Source organism: Toxorhynchites rutilus, chromosome 2 (assembly GCF_029784135.1).
Source record: "Toxorhynchites rutilus septentrionalis strain SRP chromosome 2, ASM2978413v1, whole genome shotgun sequence".
Lineage (NCBI taxonomy): Eukaryota > Metazoa > Arthropoda > Insecta > Diptera > Culicidae > Toxorhynchites > Toxorhynchites rutilus.
This window is the reverse complement of record NC_073745.1, coordinates 262,076,730-262,095,471: the sequence shown is the minus strand read 5'-3', so window position 1 is coordinate 262,095,471 and position 18,742 is coordinate 262,076,730. Positions and strand designations below refer to the sequence as shown.

At 37.6% G+C, this 18,742-nt stretch overlaps 2 protein-coding genes across 3 annotated transcripts in view; one reads left to right on the top strand and one right to left on the bottom strand.

Annotated features, from left to right (window-relative positions):
• The window catches only part of LOC129766846 (uncharacterized), a 53,047-nt gene that overhangs the window by 20,266 nt on the left and 14,039 nt on the right, over positions 1–18,742 (bottom strand). The window contains exon 4 of the mRNA XM_055767449.1: positions 3,289–3,359. Within this exon, the coding sequence (XP_055623424.1) occupies positions 3,289–3,359 (71 nt within the window). The remainder of the gene's footprint in view (positions 1–3,288; positions 3,360–18,742) is intronic.
• LOC129769088 (uncharacterized) lies at positions 13,365–18,249 on the top strand. 2 transcript variants are annotated; one of them, XM_055771110.1, is made up of 7 exons: positions 13,365–13,527; positions 13,604–13,715; positions 13,830–14,533; positions 14,591–14,611; positions 16,762–17,428; positions 17,521–17,900; positions 17,972–18,249. In XM_055771110.1, exons 5-7 carry the CDS (start codon positions 17,036–17,038, stop codon positions 18,150–18,152), a joined length of 954 nt encoding a protein of 317 aa, XP_055627085.1. In that variant the 5' UTR covers positions 13,365–13,527; positions 13,604–13,715; positions 13,830–14,533; positions 14,591–14,611; positions 16,762–17,035; the 3' UTR covers positions 18,153–18,249. The 2 variants fall into 2 exon arrangements, with proteins under 2 accessions (XP_055627085.1, XP_055627084.1); XM_055771109.1 differs by lacking the exons at positions 13,830–14,533; positions 14,591–14,611.

Genomic DNA, 18,742 nt, shown 5'->3' with positions numbered 1-18,742 from the left:
TCATTTTGACTGCTTTTGGGCAATAAAGGTATATACTAAGTTTCGGTCTTTCTAGTGTTAATTACTGCTATCGTGTCCTTTCAATTTGGAAAGCAGAAGCTGTCATGGACGATTCAAATTGTTCGATTGACCATGCGAAAGGACACTCGTACGTTCAATCGAAAAATGGATTGTTTCAAAAAAGTATTATTGAAAGAGTCAGGACACAGAAGACACGCTTACCACTACACAACCGGCGCTAGTAACTGATTACTCATGCTGGCCTACTGCACTACCTCGCTGTATTCATTTTAGTTTCAGTGAGTGCGTTTCGAATTCAATAATGAAACATCAATTTAAATACAAGCTAGTCAAGTTAATTAATATCTCGAGTCGCTCATGGAGTGACGATGAAGCTAAAAGAACGTGCACGACAGAGAAAAGATATTTTGTTTACTGGAAGTGCGCAATATATTGAACGATAGGTTTCCAAGTGTGTTTTGACCGGTTTCGCGACATGTGGCCGAGCATTGTCGTGCTGCAAAATGACTTTATCGGGTTTTTGCTCGTATTGTGGCCGTTTTTCCTTCAGTGCACGGATCAAACGCATCATTTGTCGTCGGTAGAGGTCTCCCGTTCATTCGGTATTAGCAGCTCATAGTACACCGCACCCAGCTGGTCCCACCAAATAGACAGCATAACCTTCTGGCCGTGAATATTCCGCGTGACCGACGATGTTGATGCATGGCCGGAGTATCCATACGTTTAGGATTGTCGTAATAGACCCACTTTTCATCGCCAGTAACAATTCGGTGCAAGAAATCCCTTTCTTTTATGCCGTTGAAGCAGTTGTTCGCACGTGAAAAGATGGCGTTCGACGTCTTGTGGCTTCAATTCATACGGCACCCAATGTCCTATCTTTTCGATCATTCCCATTGCGTTTAAACGATCGGATATGGATTACTGAGCTACTCCAAGTGTATCTGCAAGTTCTTGTTGCGTTTGTGACGGATCTTGATCGAGTAAAGCCTACAATTCTTCATCTTCAAACTTTTTTGGCGGTCCGGAAAGTTATTCGTCTTAAATTACCACTTTTAAACCAAAATTACCACTTTTAAACCATGCAAACCACGTCTGACACGTTCGCTCAGTTGGAGCATGGTCACCGTAGACTTCCACCAAAATGCGATAACTTTCCGCAGCTTTTTTCTTCATAGTGAGCTAATCAAGTAACACTCCCCGCAAAAACACTCTCGTTGGTACGAAATTCCACATATTCGAAGTGGCAAAAAACTAGACGCGCAATGACAGTAGCTTTTCGACGAATGTCTGGAAATTTGATTCACTGGAATATTGCACCCAAAATTGATTTTTAGGTCATGTTTTGTCATCCCGATTTATGACATTAAATGAGACATAACATAACAGAAAATGTCATGACTCACAAATACTGGTAAGCATTTGTATAATATAAATGGTATAGCAATATAAGATTAATACGAGCGAGCGAAACAAAAGACAAGTAAGCTTTCCGCATACCTTGCCACATACACGGCCCAGACCGAGATAGATATTGTTCACCTTCATGCGCTCCTTTTCTACTATTAGAAAACACTTTCCAACTTCATTATATAATCAGGTGCAATATTATCACGTATTTGCTGAACAACTGCTGAAGTATCATGTGGATAACGTGGTCGTGTAAAATAGCTTTGCATTCCAGCCGGCCTTGGTTCGATCCCCATTGACGTAGTATGGACTTTTTTTTTGGCACAATCCCAAATGAAATGAGAAAAGAAAACAGAAAAGGTGTCTGCTCGCATACATACAAACCATTTTTAATCTTTTAAAACAGCTCATTATTTGCGCATTTGACTCTCTAGCACACGGAATGGCATCATTTCTGCCAAAGATGAAATGTTTTCTGCCAACGCTAGTTTGGGTGTGCTCTTCGATGATGGTTTCAATCAAATGTGACAGAAAAAAGCGGCTCACCACTCTCCAGGCTGCCATCCGACAAATGTCATAAAATTTGATTTGAAATGTTGGTTCACTGGTGTGCGCCATAAGATTTTTCACTTATCACAAAAGTGTAGAGTTAAAATTCAGCGGTAATACACTCTTTTCTTCATTCATAAAGTCCGATGAGCTCTGATCTATTGCAAGTTTTTTTTTCAATTAGATTTTGCAAGCAAAAATAATATTTATAAAACAAGTGTATCTAACAATATCCTAAATGTTCCTCGAGTAAGTGTAACATTCGATTGCACGTTCTTCTGGTAAACGGGAATGGTATTCGGGTAAATGTGACACCTCTTTCTCCTCCAACATGTGTAAATTGACGACTTTGGAAGGTGCATACTCTTTCAATTGCATATAAATCTGTTTTCATCCACTTCAGCACCTCGACACTGTACCTGAGTGAATGAATTGCAAACGTACTGACGGCCTAGGTTTTTTGGCCAGCATAGAGGTCTGTTGAGGCTATTGATGGATTGCTGAATTCTTCCTGGAGCACCTTCTTGATTTCCGTGTGATGAACAAATTCGTGATTCGTTGCAGGAATCCAAGGCAAATCTTGAGTCATTCAATATCTGAACGCAAAAAAAAACGTATCTATCTCGGAACCATGTTAATGAAATAATAATATTGAGTACTCAAAATGAAGGTCATCGCTGTCACATCCAGCGCCATCGTTCCACTTCTTCTGACCATTGCCTAATATTACCCAATTGGGCGGGCAATTGGGCCGTTGTCTTGATACCCCTGTAGTACTTCTCCGCTGTAGTGGCAGCTTGCCAAGTTTGGCCAAAGCTTTAAAGGTATATTGTGAACTTGAATGTACGGAAAAATACGTTTTTATTTCATGTACTCTTGCTTGTACCTTTTGAAATACACAGTCAAGAAACAAGCAAGAAAATCTATGTTTTTTGTCCGCAGCCGCAAATACTTTGCCAGATCATAAGCTTTCTGGCGAGTTTTGCTGAATTTTGAGGAAAGATTGAAAAACAGAATTATGGCATTTTCCCGTGCATGTCACTCGCGACAAAAATATTGACAAAAAAACAATTCTAGTTGAAACCATCAGAGGAAACAAAAGGGAACTATCCAAATCAACTTATCAAACGTTATGTTAATCAGAGAATTGTGTTCTTACCATGGTTGCCACATACACAGAACATTCTGTATTTTACAGATTTTTTGCCAAATTTCAGATACAGAATTACAGATTTTCAGCAAAAATACAGAATTTACAGATTTTTTTGAAATTCAATTTTTAATATTAAGTTTATTACTGTGCATACATACCTTGATTACCTTGATACCTTGATTCATAAAAAAAGTTGGACGCAGCGCAATGAGGCTTTTGTTGGAGAAGACTGTTATTGTTGATCATGTTGGGTAACTTATGTTTGGAGAGCTACGTGCAACGATTTGTTGATGCTGACCTTGATGTGAAGGATTTTAAAAAGAATTAAAAAGATTTTTTAAAGATTTTGAAGACTTTCTGAAGAAGCTTGAGGATGTTTGCGTTGGTATCGATGCACAAGAAGTTGAAAAAAGATTGGATGCAGCTAGGAAGATGATCTTCAAATCGATTTGTCGAGACTTCTATATTGCATTGGTGAAACATAGTTGCAGCCTAGATAAACCCTCTAAATTTTTTCTCAAGCTACCAAACCTTGATGATTTGATTCCAAAATTTCCTCAATTCGTTTAAACAGGTAATAGACAAGGCCTGGATTACGAATTTAGGCTACTTAAGTCGAATATTATGGGGCAAAAATTGAGTGACTCGGAGATAACTTGGTCCCAGCCGGTGCATGTCAGAGGCGTGATGAGAAATTTTTGTATCCATTGGTCATTCGTAAGACATGTTTTGCGGCTCCGCAAAGCTTATGCGATTGAGCCTTACAAATATAAATTGGAAAAAAAGACATTTGACGACATTCATCAGTATGTGTTGAGCGAATATTTTTGCTTTTCAAAACAAAGTCCGGAAATAGGTTGGTTCCCACAACTATAGACACTATTTTGAGAACTATGTATCGGCGGAAGGAGGAGCGTCAAAAATGAAGTTGAAGAAAAATTTTAAGGCAAAGTACAACCATGCAAAACATCAGAGACGAAAAACTTTCATATTGACACGACTTTAACTACCCATAAATAAGAAAAATAAGTTCAAAGTGAAAATAAACCTTTTTTTACATTTTTTTTCCTTATCTCTCCGATACAGATTTTTTGGCTAGAAATACAGATGTACAGATTTTTTCAGAAAATTTTACAGAATTAAATGTGGCAACCCTGGTTCTTACAGTATATAAAAGCGGACTAAATAAAAGAGTAGCTGTTCAAGATTCTAAGCATGATTATGTGAAAATTTATAAAAGTAATAAAACACACATGAGAAGATTACCACTTTCATTTTCAAAAAAAAAAAAATACATCAATAGTGCAAAAATAATTTTTTGAGTAAAATAATGTATTTATTGTTAATATTCACTAATAACTTGTTATGTGACTGTAAATGATATAAAAAACATTGAAAATTAATTTTGAATCAATTTCTTTACACATCAGACATTCTTTCACAAAGCAGTCATTTTGACTGCTTTTGGGCAATAAAGGTATATACTAAGTTTCGGTCTTTCTAGTGTTAATTACTGCTATCGTGTCCTTTCAATTTGGAAAGCAGAAGCTGTCATGGACGATTCAAATTGTTCGATTGACCATGCGAAAGGACACTCGTACGTTCAATCGAAAAATGGATTGTTTCAAAAAAGTATTATTGAAAGAGTCAGGACACAGAAGACACGCTTACCACTACACAACCGGCGCTAGTAACTGATTACTCATGCTGGCCTACTGCACTACCTCGCTGTATTCATTTTAGTTTCAGTGAGTGCGTTTCGAATTCAATAATGAAACATCAATTTAAATACAAGCTAGTCAAGTTAATTAATATCTCGAGTCGCTCATGGAGTGACGATGAAGCTAAAAGAACGTGCACGACAGAGAAAAGATATTTTGTTTACTGGAAGTGCGCAATATATTGAACGATAGGTTTCCAAGTGTGTTTTGACCGGTTTCGCGACATGTGGCCGAGCATTGTCGTGCTGCAAAATGACTTTATCGGGTTTTTGCTCGTATTGTGGCCGTTTTTCCTTCAGTGCACGGATCAAACGCATCATTTGTCGTCGGTAGAGGTCTCCCGTTCATTCGGTATTAGCAGCTCATAGTACACCGCACCCAGCTGGTCCCACCAAATAGACAGCATAACCTTCTGGCCGTGAATATTCCGCGTGACCGACGATGTTGATGCATGGCCGGAGTATCCATACGTTTAGGATTGTCGTAATAGACCCACTTTTCATCGCCAGTAACAATTCGGTGCAAGAAATCCCTTTCTTTTATGCCGTTGAAGCAGTTGTTCGCACGTGAAAAGATGGCGTTCGACGTCTTGTGGCTTCAATTCATACGGCACCCAATGTCCTATCTTTTCGATCATTCCCATTGCGTTTAAACGATCGGATATGGATTACTGAGCTACTCCAAGTGTATCTGCAAGTTCTTGTTGCGTTTGTGACGGATCTTGATCGAGTAAAGCCTACAATTCTTCATCTTCAAACTTTTTTGGCGGTCCGGAAAGTTATTCGTCTTAAATTACCACTTTTAAACCAAAATTACCACTTTTAAACCATGCAAACCACGTCTGACACGTTCGCTCAGTTGGAGCATGGTCACCGTAGACTTCCACCAAAATGCGATAACTTTCCGCAGCTTTTTTCTTCATAGTGAGCTAATCAAGTAACACTCCCCGCAAAAACACTCTCGTTGGTACGAAATTCCACATATTCGAAGTGGCAAAAAACTAGACGCGCAATGACAGTAGCTTTTCGACGAATGTCTGGAAATTTGATTCACTGGAATATTGCACCCAAAATTGATTTTTAGGTCATGTTTTGTCATCCCGATTTATGACATTAAATTAGACATAACATAACAGAAAATGTCATGACTCACAAATACTGGTAAGCATTTGTATAATATAAATGGTATAGCAATATAAGATTAATACGAGCGAGCGAAACAAAAGACAAGTAAGCTTTCCGCATACCTTGCCACATACACGGCCCAGACCGAGATAGATATTGTTCACCTTCATGCGCTCCTTTTCTACTATTAGAAAACACTTTCCAACTTCATTATATAATCAGGTGCAATATTATCACGTATTTGCTGAACAACTGCTGAAGTATCATGTGGATAACGTGGTCGTGTAAAATAGCTTTGCATTCCAGCCGGCCTTGGTTCGATCCCCATTGACGTAGTATGGACTTTTTTTTTGGCACAATCCCAAATGAAATGAGAAAAGAAAACAGAAAAGGTGTCTGCTCGCATACATACAAACCATTTTTAATCTTTTAAAACAGCTCATTATTTGCGCATTTGACTCTCTAGCACACGGAATGGCATCATTTCTGCCAAAGATGAAATGTTTTCTGCCAACGCTAGTTTGGGTGTGCTCTTCGATGATGGTTTCAATCAAATGTGACAGAAAAAAGCGGCTCACCACTCTCCAGGCTGCCATCCGACAAATGTCATAAAATTTGATTTGAAATGTTGGTTCACTGGTGTGCGCCATAAGATTTTTCACTTATCACAAAAGTGTAGAGTTAAAATTCAGCGGTAATACACTCTTTTCTTCATTCATAAAGTCCGATGAGCTCTGATCTATTGCAAGTTTTTTTTTCAATTAGATTTTGCAAGCAAAAATAATATTTATAAAACAAGTGTATCTAACAATATCCTAAATGTTCCTCGAGTAAGTGTAACATTCGATTGCACGTTCTTCTGGTAAACGGGAATGGTATTCGGGTAAATGTGACACCTCTTTCTCCTCCAACATGTGTAAATTGACGACTTTGGAAGGTGCATACTCTTTCAATTGCATATAAATCTGTTTTCATCCACTTCAGCACCTCGACACTGTACCTGAGTGAATGAATTGCAAACGTACTGACGGCCTAGGTTTTTTGGCCAGCATAGAGGTCTGTTGAGGCTATTGATGGATTGCTGAATTCTTCCTGGAGCACCTTCTTGATTTCCGTGTGATGAACAAATTCGTGATTCGTTGCAGGAATCCAAGGCAAATCTTGAGTCATTCAATATCTGAACGCAAAAAAAAACGTATCTATCTCGGAACCATGTTAATGAAATAATAATATTGAGTACTCAAAATGAAGGTCATCGCTGTCACATCCAGCGCCATCGTTCCACTTCTTCTGACCATTGCCTAATATTACCCAATTGGGCGGGCAATTGGGCCGTTGTCTTGATACCCCTGTAGTACTTCTCCGCTGTAGTGGCAGCTTGCCAAGTTTGGCCAAAGCTTTAAAGGTATATTGTGAACTTGAATGTACGGAAAAATACGTTTTTATTTCATGTACTCTTGCTTGTACCTTTTGAAATACACAGTCAAGAAACAAGCAAGAAAATCTATGTTTTTTGTCCGCAGCCGCAAATACTTTGCCAGATCATAAGCTTTCTGGCGAGTTTATTGGAAAAATAAAATATAAACTTGGTTAGGACATCACCTCCACCAACTCGACCAACGACAAACTTTTGACCGATAAGCTGCCCATAATAACAGTTCGGCTGAAAAGCTTATTAGGTAACACAGTAAATTTTTTTTTTCAAAATTCAAATTTATTATTCAACATAATTACCTTCGAGTGCGATTTAGCAACTTTTCGATGCCATTTTTATAGTACTTATAGTACTAGGTTATTCCTTGAAATAGGCCTCAGTTTCGGTAATAACTTCATCATCGTTCTCAAATTTCAAGCATTCTCTTCAGGTCTGCGAACAGAAAATAGTCGCTGAGGGGGCAAATCAGGAGAATACGGTGGATGCGGAAGCAATTCGAAGCCCAATTCATGCAATTAAACACTTAAATTTACCATCTGTCATGACTGACGAACAAGACGAAGCCTCTACGATACCTGACATAGCTGACTTATTCCGTCAACAATTCAGTCATGTTTTCGAAACTGAAACGATTAGTAACAACCTCATTCAAAAAGCAATTGTAAATACACCAAGTCTACCTGAGATTGGTCCTCATCCTGTGATTGACGCTGTAACTGCTCACAACGCCTGCTCGAAGCTGAAAGCACCATCTTGCCCTGGTCCTGATGGGATTCCATCCACTGTTTTAAAACGCTGCGCTGATAGTTTATCTTCACCGTTATCAATATTGTTCAACCGCTCTATACAATGCGGAGTTTTCCCCAAAGCATGGAAACAGTCCTATGTTTTTCCTGTGTTTAAGAAAGGGAGCAAGAAACTTGTCAAAAATTACCGTGGAATTGCTTGCTTATGTGCCATTTTCAAACTCTTCGAAGTAATTTCCTCGATTTCATCCAACACGCATGTAAAAGCTACATAGTCGAAGAACAACATGGATTTTTCCCTAAACGCTCAACTTCAACAAATATGATGCTATATACGTCATTTATATTTAAAGCACTTGAATCTAAATATCAAGTCGACGCAATATACACTGATTTTTCAGCGGCCTTCGATAAACTTAATCATCAGGTCACGATTGCCAAATTGCATCGAATCGGCTGTAATGGATCGTTGCTGCTCTGGCTGCGGTCTTATCTGACCGGTCGTACGATGTGTGTGAAAATATGTGACTTTATATCACCCCCATTCGAAGTAACATCGGGCGTTCCACAGGGAAGCCACCTAGGACCTTTAATTTTTCTACTGTACCTCAACGATGTATGCGGATGACTTTAATCTTTTTATGCGCGTGAAGAACTACGAAGATGCAGTGTTTTTACAAGGACAATTAACAATTTTGCCAGTTGGTGTGAAGCCAATCGTATGTCGCTCAACGCTTCAAAGTGCTCTGTCATCTCCTTCTCTCGGAAACGATCAACGTTACAATTCGATTATGAGCTTCATGGATCGACGTTGAATAGAACTACAAACATTAAGGACCTAGGAATCATTTTAGATTCGAAACTAACGCTCCAAGAACATACTTCATACGTTGTTACCAAGGCATCAAAAGCTCTTGGTTTTACGTTTCGTATCACCAAACATTTCACCGACATACAATGCCTCAAAGTTTTATACTGTTCGCTGGTTCGCTCGATCTTGGAGTACTCATCCGTAGTTTGGGCTCCTTATTACGACAACAGCATTCGAAGAATTGAGTCCGTCCAACGCAAATTTGTACGCTTCGCTCTACGTCGATTACCCTGGAATGATCCTCAGAACCTCCCCAGCTACGTAGATCGCTGCAAGCTCTGCGAGCGACGCAATACAGCGAAAGCTCTGTTTGTTTTCGATCTCTTACAAGGGAATATCGATTGCTCAGGATTACTACGACAAATAAATTTCAATACCAGAAGGAAAAATCTACGCAGTCACGTTTGTCTTCGTCTTCCAACATCGCGCACTAACTATGCCTACCATGAGCCCGTTGCAAACATGGCTCGCGTATTTAATGACCAAATCGAACTCATTGACTTCAATTTAACGAGAGAATCTATAAAAAGCTGCCTCCTCCGTAACCGATAGCGTAAGATAGATTAAGATAATTATTGTATCATTTGGGTTGTAATTGAACCTGTTGACAGATGTAAATGTGAATAAATAAATGAAATGAAATATAATATGCTGATGATATGAAATTGTACATGGAAGAAACCAAATGTAGTGACCTTGTGATTTTCCAACAAGAAATAAATGTTTTCTTCGAATGGTGCGTGAAAAGTCTTTTAGATAATAATGTAAAAAAATGTAATATTATATCGTATACTAGAAAACATGAAACTTATGACTTCATATGTTCTCTAGGATTTGAAACTGTAGAGAGATGCGTCAAAATTAGAGATTTAGGTATAATTCTTGATTCGGAACTCACTTTTGGCGAACATTACAATACAATGATCAATAAAGCAAATAGTATGCTCGGTTTCATAAAAAGATTTAGTTACAATTTCAGAGATCCATACACAATAAAAACATTGTATTTAAGTTTTGTAAGATCTATTTTAGAATATTGCAGTGTTGTATGGGCACCCCATCAAGAGCTGCACTCCAATCGAATAGAATCAGTACAAATACAATTTTTATTATTTGCCCTGATAAAGTTATTTTGGACAACATAAATATTGAAAAACGCAGAGAAAATGCCACAATTTCATGTTTAATTGACTTGGTTTCACACAGGATTAGTTCTGAAAACTTACTTGAAGATCTAAATTTTTATGCACGAACACGAGCCTTGCGAGCACGAGATTTGTTCAAACCAACTTAATTTCGAACTTTATATGCTATGAATGGTCCACTTAATAAAATGATGAGAACATACAATAAGTACAGTAATGTAATTGATGTGACAATGACGAAGAAATTATTGAAAAAGTCATTGACTGAAAGGTCATTGTATTCGTTAATTACCGTTTTGTCATATATGTTTGGTGCGTTGCATTTCGTAATTCATTATTAATACAAAATACATGATACCTTAAACTACTGACCAGACTTTTCAACAACATGTCTCGCCTCGCGAAACGTCCCGCATTTGGCAAAATAAACGAAAATGTCCCGCGATATCAATATATTTCAATATCACAATTTGATCATGTTGATTTTCTTAAATGGATGAACCTCAAAAAAAACTTTTATTTACTGTTCAAGCGCGCTTCTAATGCATCCAATGATTAATACGTTGAGCTGGTTTCATCGCACCGACATTGGGCTTTTTGTTTAGAGAGTGTCAACTGGAAGCGACAGCAACATAATTGGAAAATGATTTTTATAAAAGTCCCCTATTAATCCGCAGGGACCAACGTGAGTCAGACAGACGGCGCCAGTGATTGTGTGGTTAGCGTAACAGCCTCACTATCCGATTGGCCTGGGTTCAATCCCAGCTGGCGTCGTTGGGATTTTCTGAGGTGAAAAACCTCTGGTTACGTCTTCCTTCGGAAGGGAAGTAAAAGAAGTTGGCCCGGCTCATGAGTTGTTGAGTCTGATAGGTAGGAATAGGTGGAGTCGCCTCCCTGATGTCGGTGATTGGCACTAAAGTGGCGGAAATAGGCTGACGAAAAATAAGCGAAGATAAAAAAAAACCTGAGTCAGACGAAAAGTTCATCTTTGATTCCCTAGCTCGGTCAGGGCTTAACGTTTTAAATAAGCCGGAAGAACTAGTGTATACTCGACAGGAAGAGGCAGAGTTGCCTGAACCATGGCCGACGAAAAGATGTATATCGGCGTGTTATTTTACCTTTTAGTTATTTTACGACCACCAACGTCTGTCTCTCTATTTTGGCCATTCGCCCAAAAGTTTTCTATCGGTTGCAGCTAGGGAATGTTGGGAAGGTTGGTGGTCTTCGCGATAATGTTTATCTCCAGCCGATTGGCTATATCTGGTGGACACAAAGTGCCCCAGTATGTCCAACTACTTCGCTGTGGGGTGGAGCTTGCAGTATGGAAAAATCATCAAGTTGCTTGACAGTGCTGCTGTTCAACAACCTTGAATCATTTTTGTTATAGACTTAATGAACGTAAGATTTAAAGAAAATTTGTTCCTATAAATTATCTTTCATCGCCATCCGAAATTAGTCCAATGAATTGGAATTATCGAGCATTCCATTTGGTTATTTGAAGAAAATTGAAGAATTTGAATCGTGCTTGCCAGGCGTAAATGCTCTGATTGAGCGAATTATTTTCGGGCGTAAACACAATCTAAACCACCGAAAAATCACAACTGAGTGCCGATACTCAGAAAGAAATTATACTGATCAGTTTAGACTCGCTAAACTATGGTTTATGCTCACATAACGTATATACATAACGTTTTGTATTTTGTGTCCCGCGTTAGACCTCTGACCATTTGGTCACTTTATGATACCTCTAATAATTGATTTTCATAAATATAGCTATAAATTATTCATTAAGTATATTGTAATTGTAATTGTAATACAATGTATGTAATTGTTGTCTACTGTAGTTTGACGAAATAAAGAAATAAATAAAGCATACGTCCTTCAAGGCAGGAAGATTGTTTCGAACAAATAAAACGATTTTTGTAAAATTTCACTGACTATTTGTGTGTATTTTATTTTATTTTATTTCATTTCTAATTCTAATTCTAATTTCAGTATGGCTTCCCGCTTCTCAATCAGTTTCTCTGATATGCTGGACTATAAAGTTGCTCATTCGATGTCCTATCTTAACGGTTAACGGTTCTTGATTACCTAGTGTTGATTAGATGCAAATAGTGCAATTAATCCGTTACCTTATATTTTAACTTGCTTACTGGATTAGTTTTTTGAAAAGAAGTTTTTAAAACGTTGTTTTGCGTTTTCTAGCTAAATTGTTCTTGGATTAGACCTAGCGGAGTTCAGTTCAGTTTTTTTTTGTATTTAAGAAGCTTTAAACTTTAAACGATTAGCACAATTAGCTCAAGTACCTGACTAAAACTAGTCAAATTGTGTTTACATCAAGGCAATACATAGAAAACAATACTTGCAATACCGAATTGCAGTTTTTAAGGTTGCAAATGAAATGAATTGTGTGAATAAATGTACTGTCAACATCAGGTAATTTATATGTTAATACCACCGTACTGTTCGATATACCTTGTTACAATGTAATTCTAAAAACTTACACCAACCTTGTACGGTCCAAACTCGACTTTGCTACAAGATGAAGTTTCGGTAAGAAAAGAAGAAATTCGAAGAAAATTAAGATTATTTTTAAGAGACCAACTAAATGTATAAGTTTTAAATGTATATTTTCTGTTTTCAAGGTCATTTTGAGAAGGGCAACGGGCTTACAGCCTAATCATTACAGTCTAATAATAAACAATAAACAAATATGAATTATCAATTAGCAAACTTTTTGATTTAATCAGAAATATATCCACAACATACATCCATAATTTTTCTCTATTTCTCGAACAAATATTAGGATGCTTTTCCTTGAGATGGTCGAATACTCGGAATATGTAGAACTTCCTGCTATTCATTCCTCTGACTTTATAGACGACCCAGACGAGCCCATCCATACATTATGTGGTCCACAATACAAGCAACAGAAATATTTTTTTGAATGTGAGATTTATTGAATCAAATCGGTCACGTTGATAATTCTTATATGTCGCTTATATGTTATATGTCGACCCATCTTTATCGACTTGCGTTGTCGAAATTTTGGCATATAAAATGTTCATACTATCTTGATTTGTCTTGATTTGTACTGTCTTCTCAAACTGACAGGAGCTGTCATTTTGACAGCAGCTATATATTTAATTTTTAAAAATCGACAGTTCATTATCAGTGCCCTACGTATCACGATCGTTGCAGTGAAAAATCAAAATTCAGTGATCATGAATCTACAACATTCTTGTGTTTCTTTTTTGGTTTTTTATGCCAAGAAACAACCGGTTCACAGGTAGTGTGAGGAAATTTTTGAATATGGAGTATTTTTCCATTAGCCCTTTGCAGCTTTACACCGATGGTATGTATGAGTATATTTTTCATGGAATATTTTAATAACTTAATGAGCCTTCTGTCGATGTCCATCTTTCTTTTAGTATGAATAACGATTGGATATTCAATGGTATTTATGAAGAAGCCATTCGATTTGCACTGAAAATCTTCTATGATTCCGCATACAAGCCTACGCTATCAGAGTTCAAAGTTCATGTAAATAAGTATAAAAGTATTTTTTCTTGGTTTGTATTTGATGTATGGTTTGAAAATAGTTTCAATAATTTCCGTAGGCTCAAAAACATATTTTTTTCTCTTGTTCGATTACAGTGACGTTTTTACAAACTTGGAGATATATACTAATAATTATAAATCTCAATCACTTCACGCAGTTCACATTGTTGCATTTCGTTTATGGCAATGATAAATGTTCACGAACAAGTGTAGATACTCAAATCGCTTATTCATTCCAGTTTCGTGTTTGCCTTGAAGATTTTTAATTTATCTTTTTCGACTTGCTTTCCCGGAAGTTTATCCGACTAAACCTCATACTATCTTTGTTTCTTAACGCTTTGCGAAGCTAGTTCTTCCACACCCCAAAATGTATGCACTTTTTTGATTGAATACGCCATATAACTTTTAATTATAAATTGCTCCATGTCACTGCATTCTTCGATTCGCATGACAAAACCTAAATCCGCAAGAAATCATTTTTGTTGAAAGAAATTGTTGTTTATATGTAAGAACTGTATAGCATACTGCAATGTCAAACTGACAGAAGCTGTCATTTTGACAGTAGCTATACATTCAATACAAAAGAAAACTAACAGTGAAAGATCAAAGGCACTACGTATCACGACCGTTGCACTGTAGAATCATGTGCACAGCCATTCAGTGATCATGAAACAACATAATTTTTGCCTTTTCCGTCGTGAGTCAACCGGCTCACAGGTAGTGATAGGAATTTTTTCAGAACTGGTTGGATTTTTCCATTAGCCCTTCCCATTCACATGGCTGCAAGCTATTCATCGGTGGTATGTATGAATGTTTCACTAATATGATGAGCTATCGGTGACAAAATTTACTTTTAGCATCAAAACGGCGGACTGGTGGTAAGGTGGTATTTATGAACAAGTAATCCGATTTTCACAGGAAGAAGGCTTATAATCTTACTGGTAAACTGGTAAACAGTAAAAAGTATTTTCCGCAAAAAAATGTAACATCTTTTTCGTGTTTTCTCTTTGATATACGACTTTCAAACTGTTGCAATAATAGCTATAGGTACATAGCATATTAAAAAAATATTCATTTGTTCAATTACACCGACATTTTTGCAAAAAAAGAACATATATTCTCGCTCACTGTCTACTTCACGCTTTTTTAACATTGCTACGTTTCATTTGCCCCAATGATAAATCCACGAAAAAGTAGATAATAAAACCACTTATCCGTATCAGTTTCGTATCTAAAGAGAGTTGTTTCAATGATTCGTTCACGTTGATTCCCCTTTTATCGGTTTGTCGGGAATTTTTGATCCATTTTTAACGACTTGACTTCCCGGAAATTTGCACGCGAAGCCCCCAACATAACATAAATGCTCAACACTTTGCGTAGTTCTTTCACTTTTCAAAATGTATGCACTTGTTTGACTGAAAACTTCACATTGTATTCTATATTGAATATCTCCATGTCACCGAATCTGTCGAATCATATAACAAAGTCTAAGTACACAAGGCAATGTTGTAATGTTTTTGTTGTTAGAACATGTTGTTCATATAAAGCATACTCTAATGTCAAACTGACAGAAGCTGTCATTTTGACAGTGGATATATATTTAATAACTAAAAATCAACAGTGAAAGATCAGAGCTCGGCACTACGTATCACGAATGTTGCACTGGAGAATCATGTGCACAGCCATTCAGTGATCATGAAGCTACAAAAGTTTTGTGTTCTCTCTTCGGCTGTTTTTTTTTGTCGTGAGCCAACCGGCTCACCGGTAGTGATAGGAATTTTTTGAATAGGGTGTATTTTTCCATTAGCCCTTTGCGTTTACATGATTGCAACTCTACGCCGGTGGTATGTTTGAGTGTATTTTTCATCTTGATGAGCGTTCTGTAGGTGTTAAATTTACTTTTAGTATCGAAAACAATTGGTGGTTCGATGGAGTTGATGAACAAATCATTAGATTTGCACTGGAAAATGAATGAGGATGCAGTCGGCATAAGAATCTACAGTACCTGCCCAGAAGTCTTAGAGTTCATGTTAACATGTAATAATAAAAACATAGTGAATAACATAAACATAATTTCATTTATGGTTTGAAAATAGTTGCAACATTATCCATATAATCAGAGAATATTAATATGTATTCTCTCGATGACACTGTCGTTTTTGCAAGCTTCAACATATAATACATATGATAATTACACATCTTCATCACATCTTGTTGAAGCTTCACACAATTCAATATTTCGTTTCATTTGCTGCAATGATAAATTCACCAAATAGTTTAGATATTACATATCATTAAAACAAAATTTGATTCGCCTGTTGAGACCCAGATCACAGCATCACGTATCAGAACCGTTACAGCGGGGAAGCATGTCGAAAACCACGCGGCGATCACGAGAACATATTTTGGTGTTCCCTTTCGGGCCTATGTATTTGTCTCACGCTAGCCGGCTCACCGGCTAGTGATTGGGATTGTTTGAAGGGAGTGGATTTTTCCATTGGCCCTTTGCTTTCACGTCGGTGTGGGACCGATGCGTAGGTGCAGGTATTAGTGTATTTTTCCATGGAATATTTTTGTTTTCGTCTGGCGATGACGCCGTTTCGCCGGTGCCTGTTCCCGAGGAATCGCTTGACATTGCAATTTGTTGCGGTTTTTTTTTTTAAATATAAAACAAATTATTCTACAGCCAAATATTATTTGCTTCTTTAGAGATCTCCACTAGAAATAGTTTCTTCCTGTTTGAATGGGTATGATGCAAGCACAGTCTAACTGGAAATATTATTTTGTCATTTCTGGTGTTATACACACCTAATTCGAATAATTCAACAAAAATCTTGGCTGGATGAACGTAGAACTCTATTTTATTCATTTCCAAGTTGAACCAAAGTCGCAAAGTTTGCAATTTATGTTTCAGTTATAATGGCATCCCACGAAAAGAGCAATAAATGCTAACAAAAATTAAAATAGTAAAAACCAAATGAATGCATAAAGTATCAACAAAAATTCAAGATAAACATTGCTTCAACAGCATATCACTGAGGATGCTGCCGGAATGCCTGCCCGCGATGGAACGAAAGAAAGAGAGAGAAATATTTTGGGCACAGGCATCCAAATTCGGCTACATAAACCCACCGTCCGATGGTTGTTCCATCAGTCGATAGAGAGCACTGCGCTGAGTAGGTCTACAGTTTTCGAAACACATCAATCTCTGACATTGTAACTGAGCATTCTGCTAGCTTATACACATTGTGTTTTAAAAGTGAAGTGACTGTTATTAAATCTTGTTCAAATTTTCAATCATCATGAGGAAGGGACAAATCCGCCATCTGTTGGATCTTTCCATCGAAGAGAAGCGCGCATTTCTCGATTCGTTCGATTCGATTATGTCGGATTGTGATGGTGTCGTATGGAACTTCACCGGTCCGATTCCCGATGTTGACAGAGCCTTGCAACTGCTGAAACACAAGGGCAAAAAATTGGCGTTTATTTCCAACAATGGGATGCGCACAATGGAGGAATATAAAAGGAACTTCCGCAAGCTGGGAATTAAGGTTCATGAAAACAACATAGTTCATCCGGCGTTGACAACAGTCAAATACCTCCAATCGATCAGCATGCAGGACGCGGTGTATTGTATAGGAACAGAGATATTCAAAGATTATCTGCGAAACGCAGGGTTCACGGTGCTTGATGGGGTGAGTATTCCTATAAGATTTTTGGTGTAAACAAACCACACAAAATATGAATATTTTCAAACGCACCAATACTAATTTTCAATTCATTTCAGCCCACAGAACAATTCCCTGACGAAAGGGTGGTGAACTCGGTGCGAGTCTACACCAGCTACTTTGAGGAAATCGACAGTCCGAAGGTTGGTGCTGTGGTAATGGACCTCGATGTCAACGTTTCCCTTGCGCATCTAATGAAGGCCAAATGTTACCTGGAGCGAAATCGAGACTGCGTTCTGATAGCTGGTGCCACAGATAAAATCGTTCCTTTGGATACCAGTATGGATGTAATAGGACCGGGTTATTTCATCGATATTTTGGAACGTGCCTCCGGACGGAAGGCACTGGTGCTCGGGAAACCTGGTCAGGCACTAGCTAATTTTGTGCTAGAACAGTTCAATGTGACGAACCCTAAGCGAACGTTGTTCATTGGAGATATGTAAGTAACAGAATGTTTGATCCATTAATGAAGACATTCAGATAATATATTTTGCAATATTATCATTTCAGGCTTCCTCAAGATATGGGCTTCGGAACACGGTGTGGTTTTCAAAAGATTCTTATGCTTAGCGGTGGTACGACGAAAGGAATGATGTTCTCCCACGACAAACCAAACGAGCTGCCTGATTTTTATGCAAATAGCTTCGCCGATTTCATCCAGCTATATGAAGATATTGCCAATGAACCATAGATGCCATGAAAAAATGATTGTATTCTGACGTATTCTGTGGCACATCAGAGACAGAAATGTGATATAAGAATAGATACCTTTAAATTTGTATTGCAATGAAATTTAGTTTTAAGTTTTTGTTGGTAATTGAAGAAAGTATAAATAAATAAGTTATTAGTGAAAAATTTCCTTTTTTTATTTGATAATGCCAAATGGGGCAATTCATAGTGCTTGTTTTCTATGTTCTGTTCTTTGGATTGCTGTAATGAATCCGTTTATTATCACCCGTCAGGATACAATCGAGAAAATCCTACCTTTTTACCCCTGAAGCAATTGTTTATAGACGAAATAACGACGCCCAATATCACTTTGCCTAGGCTCTCTGCCAAAACTGTTTAACAAAACAATTAAATGGGCTTAGAGTCATGCTAAAGTGACTTGCAGCTTCTGATACATTGCCTCCATAACCTGAAAATGGCCCTTTTTACATTGGGCTTGAAGTGCGCTGCACTTTGACGCCACTTGTAACTTGGAAACAATGCTCGAATTCACGAAAATTTTATTATCGATATCGGAAAAAGTCACCAATAAGTTCTAACACACTCCTAAAC

Coding starts and splice junctions, on each gene's coding strand:
- LOC129769088 (XM_055771109.1), top strand. CDS start 17,036: ATGAGGAAGGGACAAATCCGCCATCTGTTGGATCTTTCCATCGAAGAG. Junction 17,429..17,520: donor GGTTCACGGTGCTTGATGGG/GTGAGTATTCCT, acceptor AATTCATTTCAG/CCCACAGAACAATTCCCTGA. Junction 17,901..17,971: donor ACGTTGTTCATTGGAGATAT/GTAAGTAACAGA, acceptor TTATCATTTCAG/GCTTCCTCAAGATATGGGCT.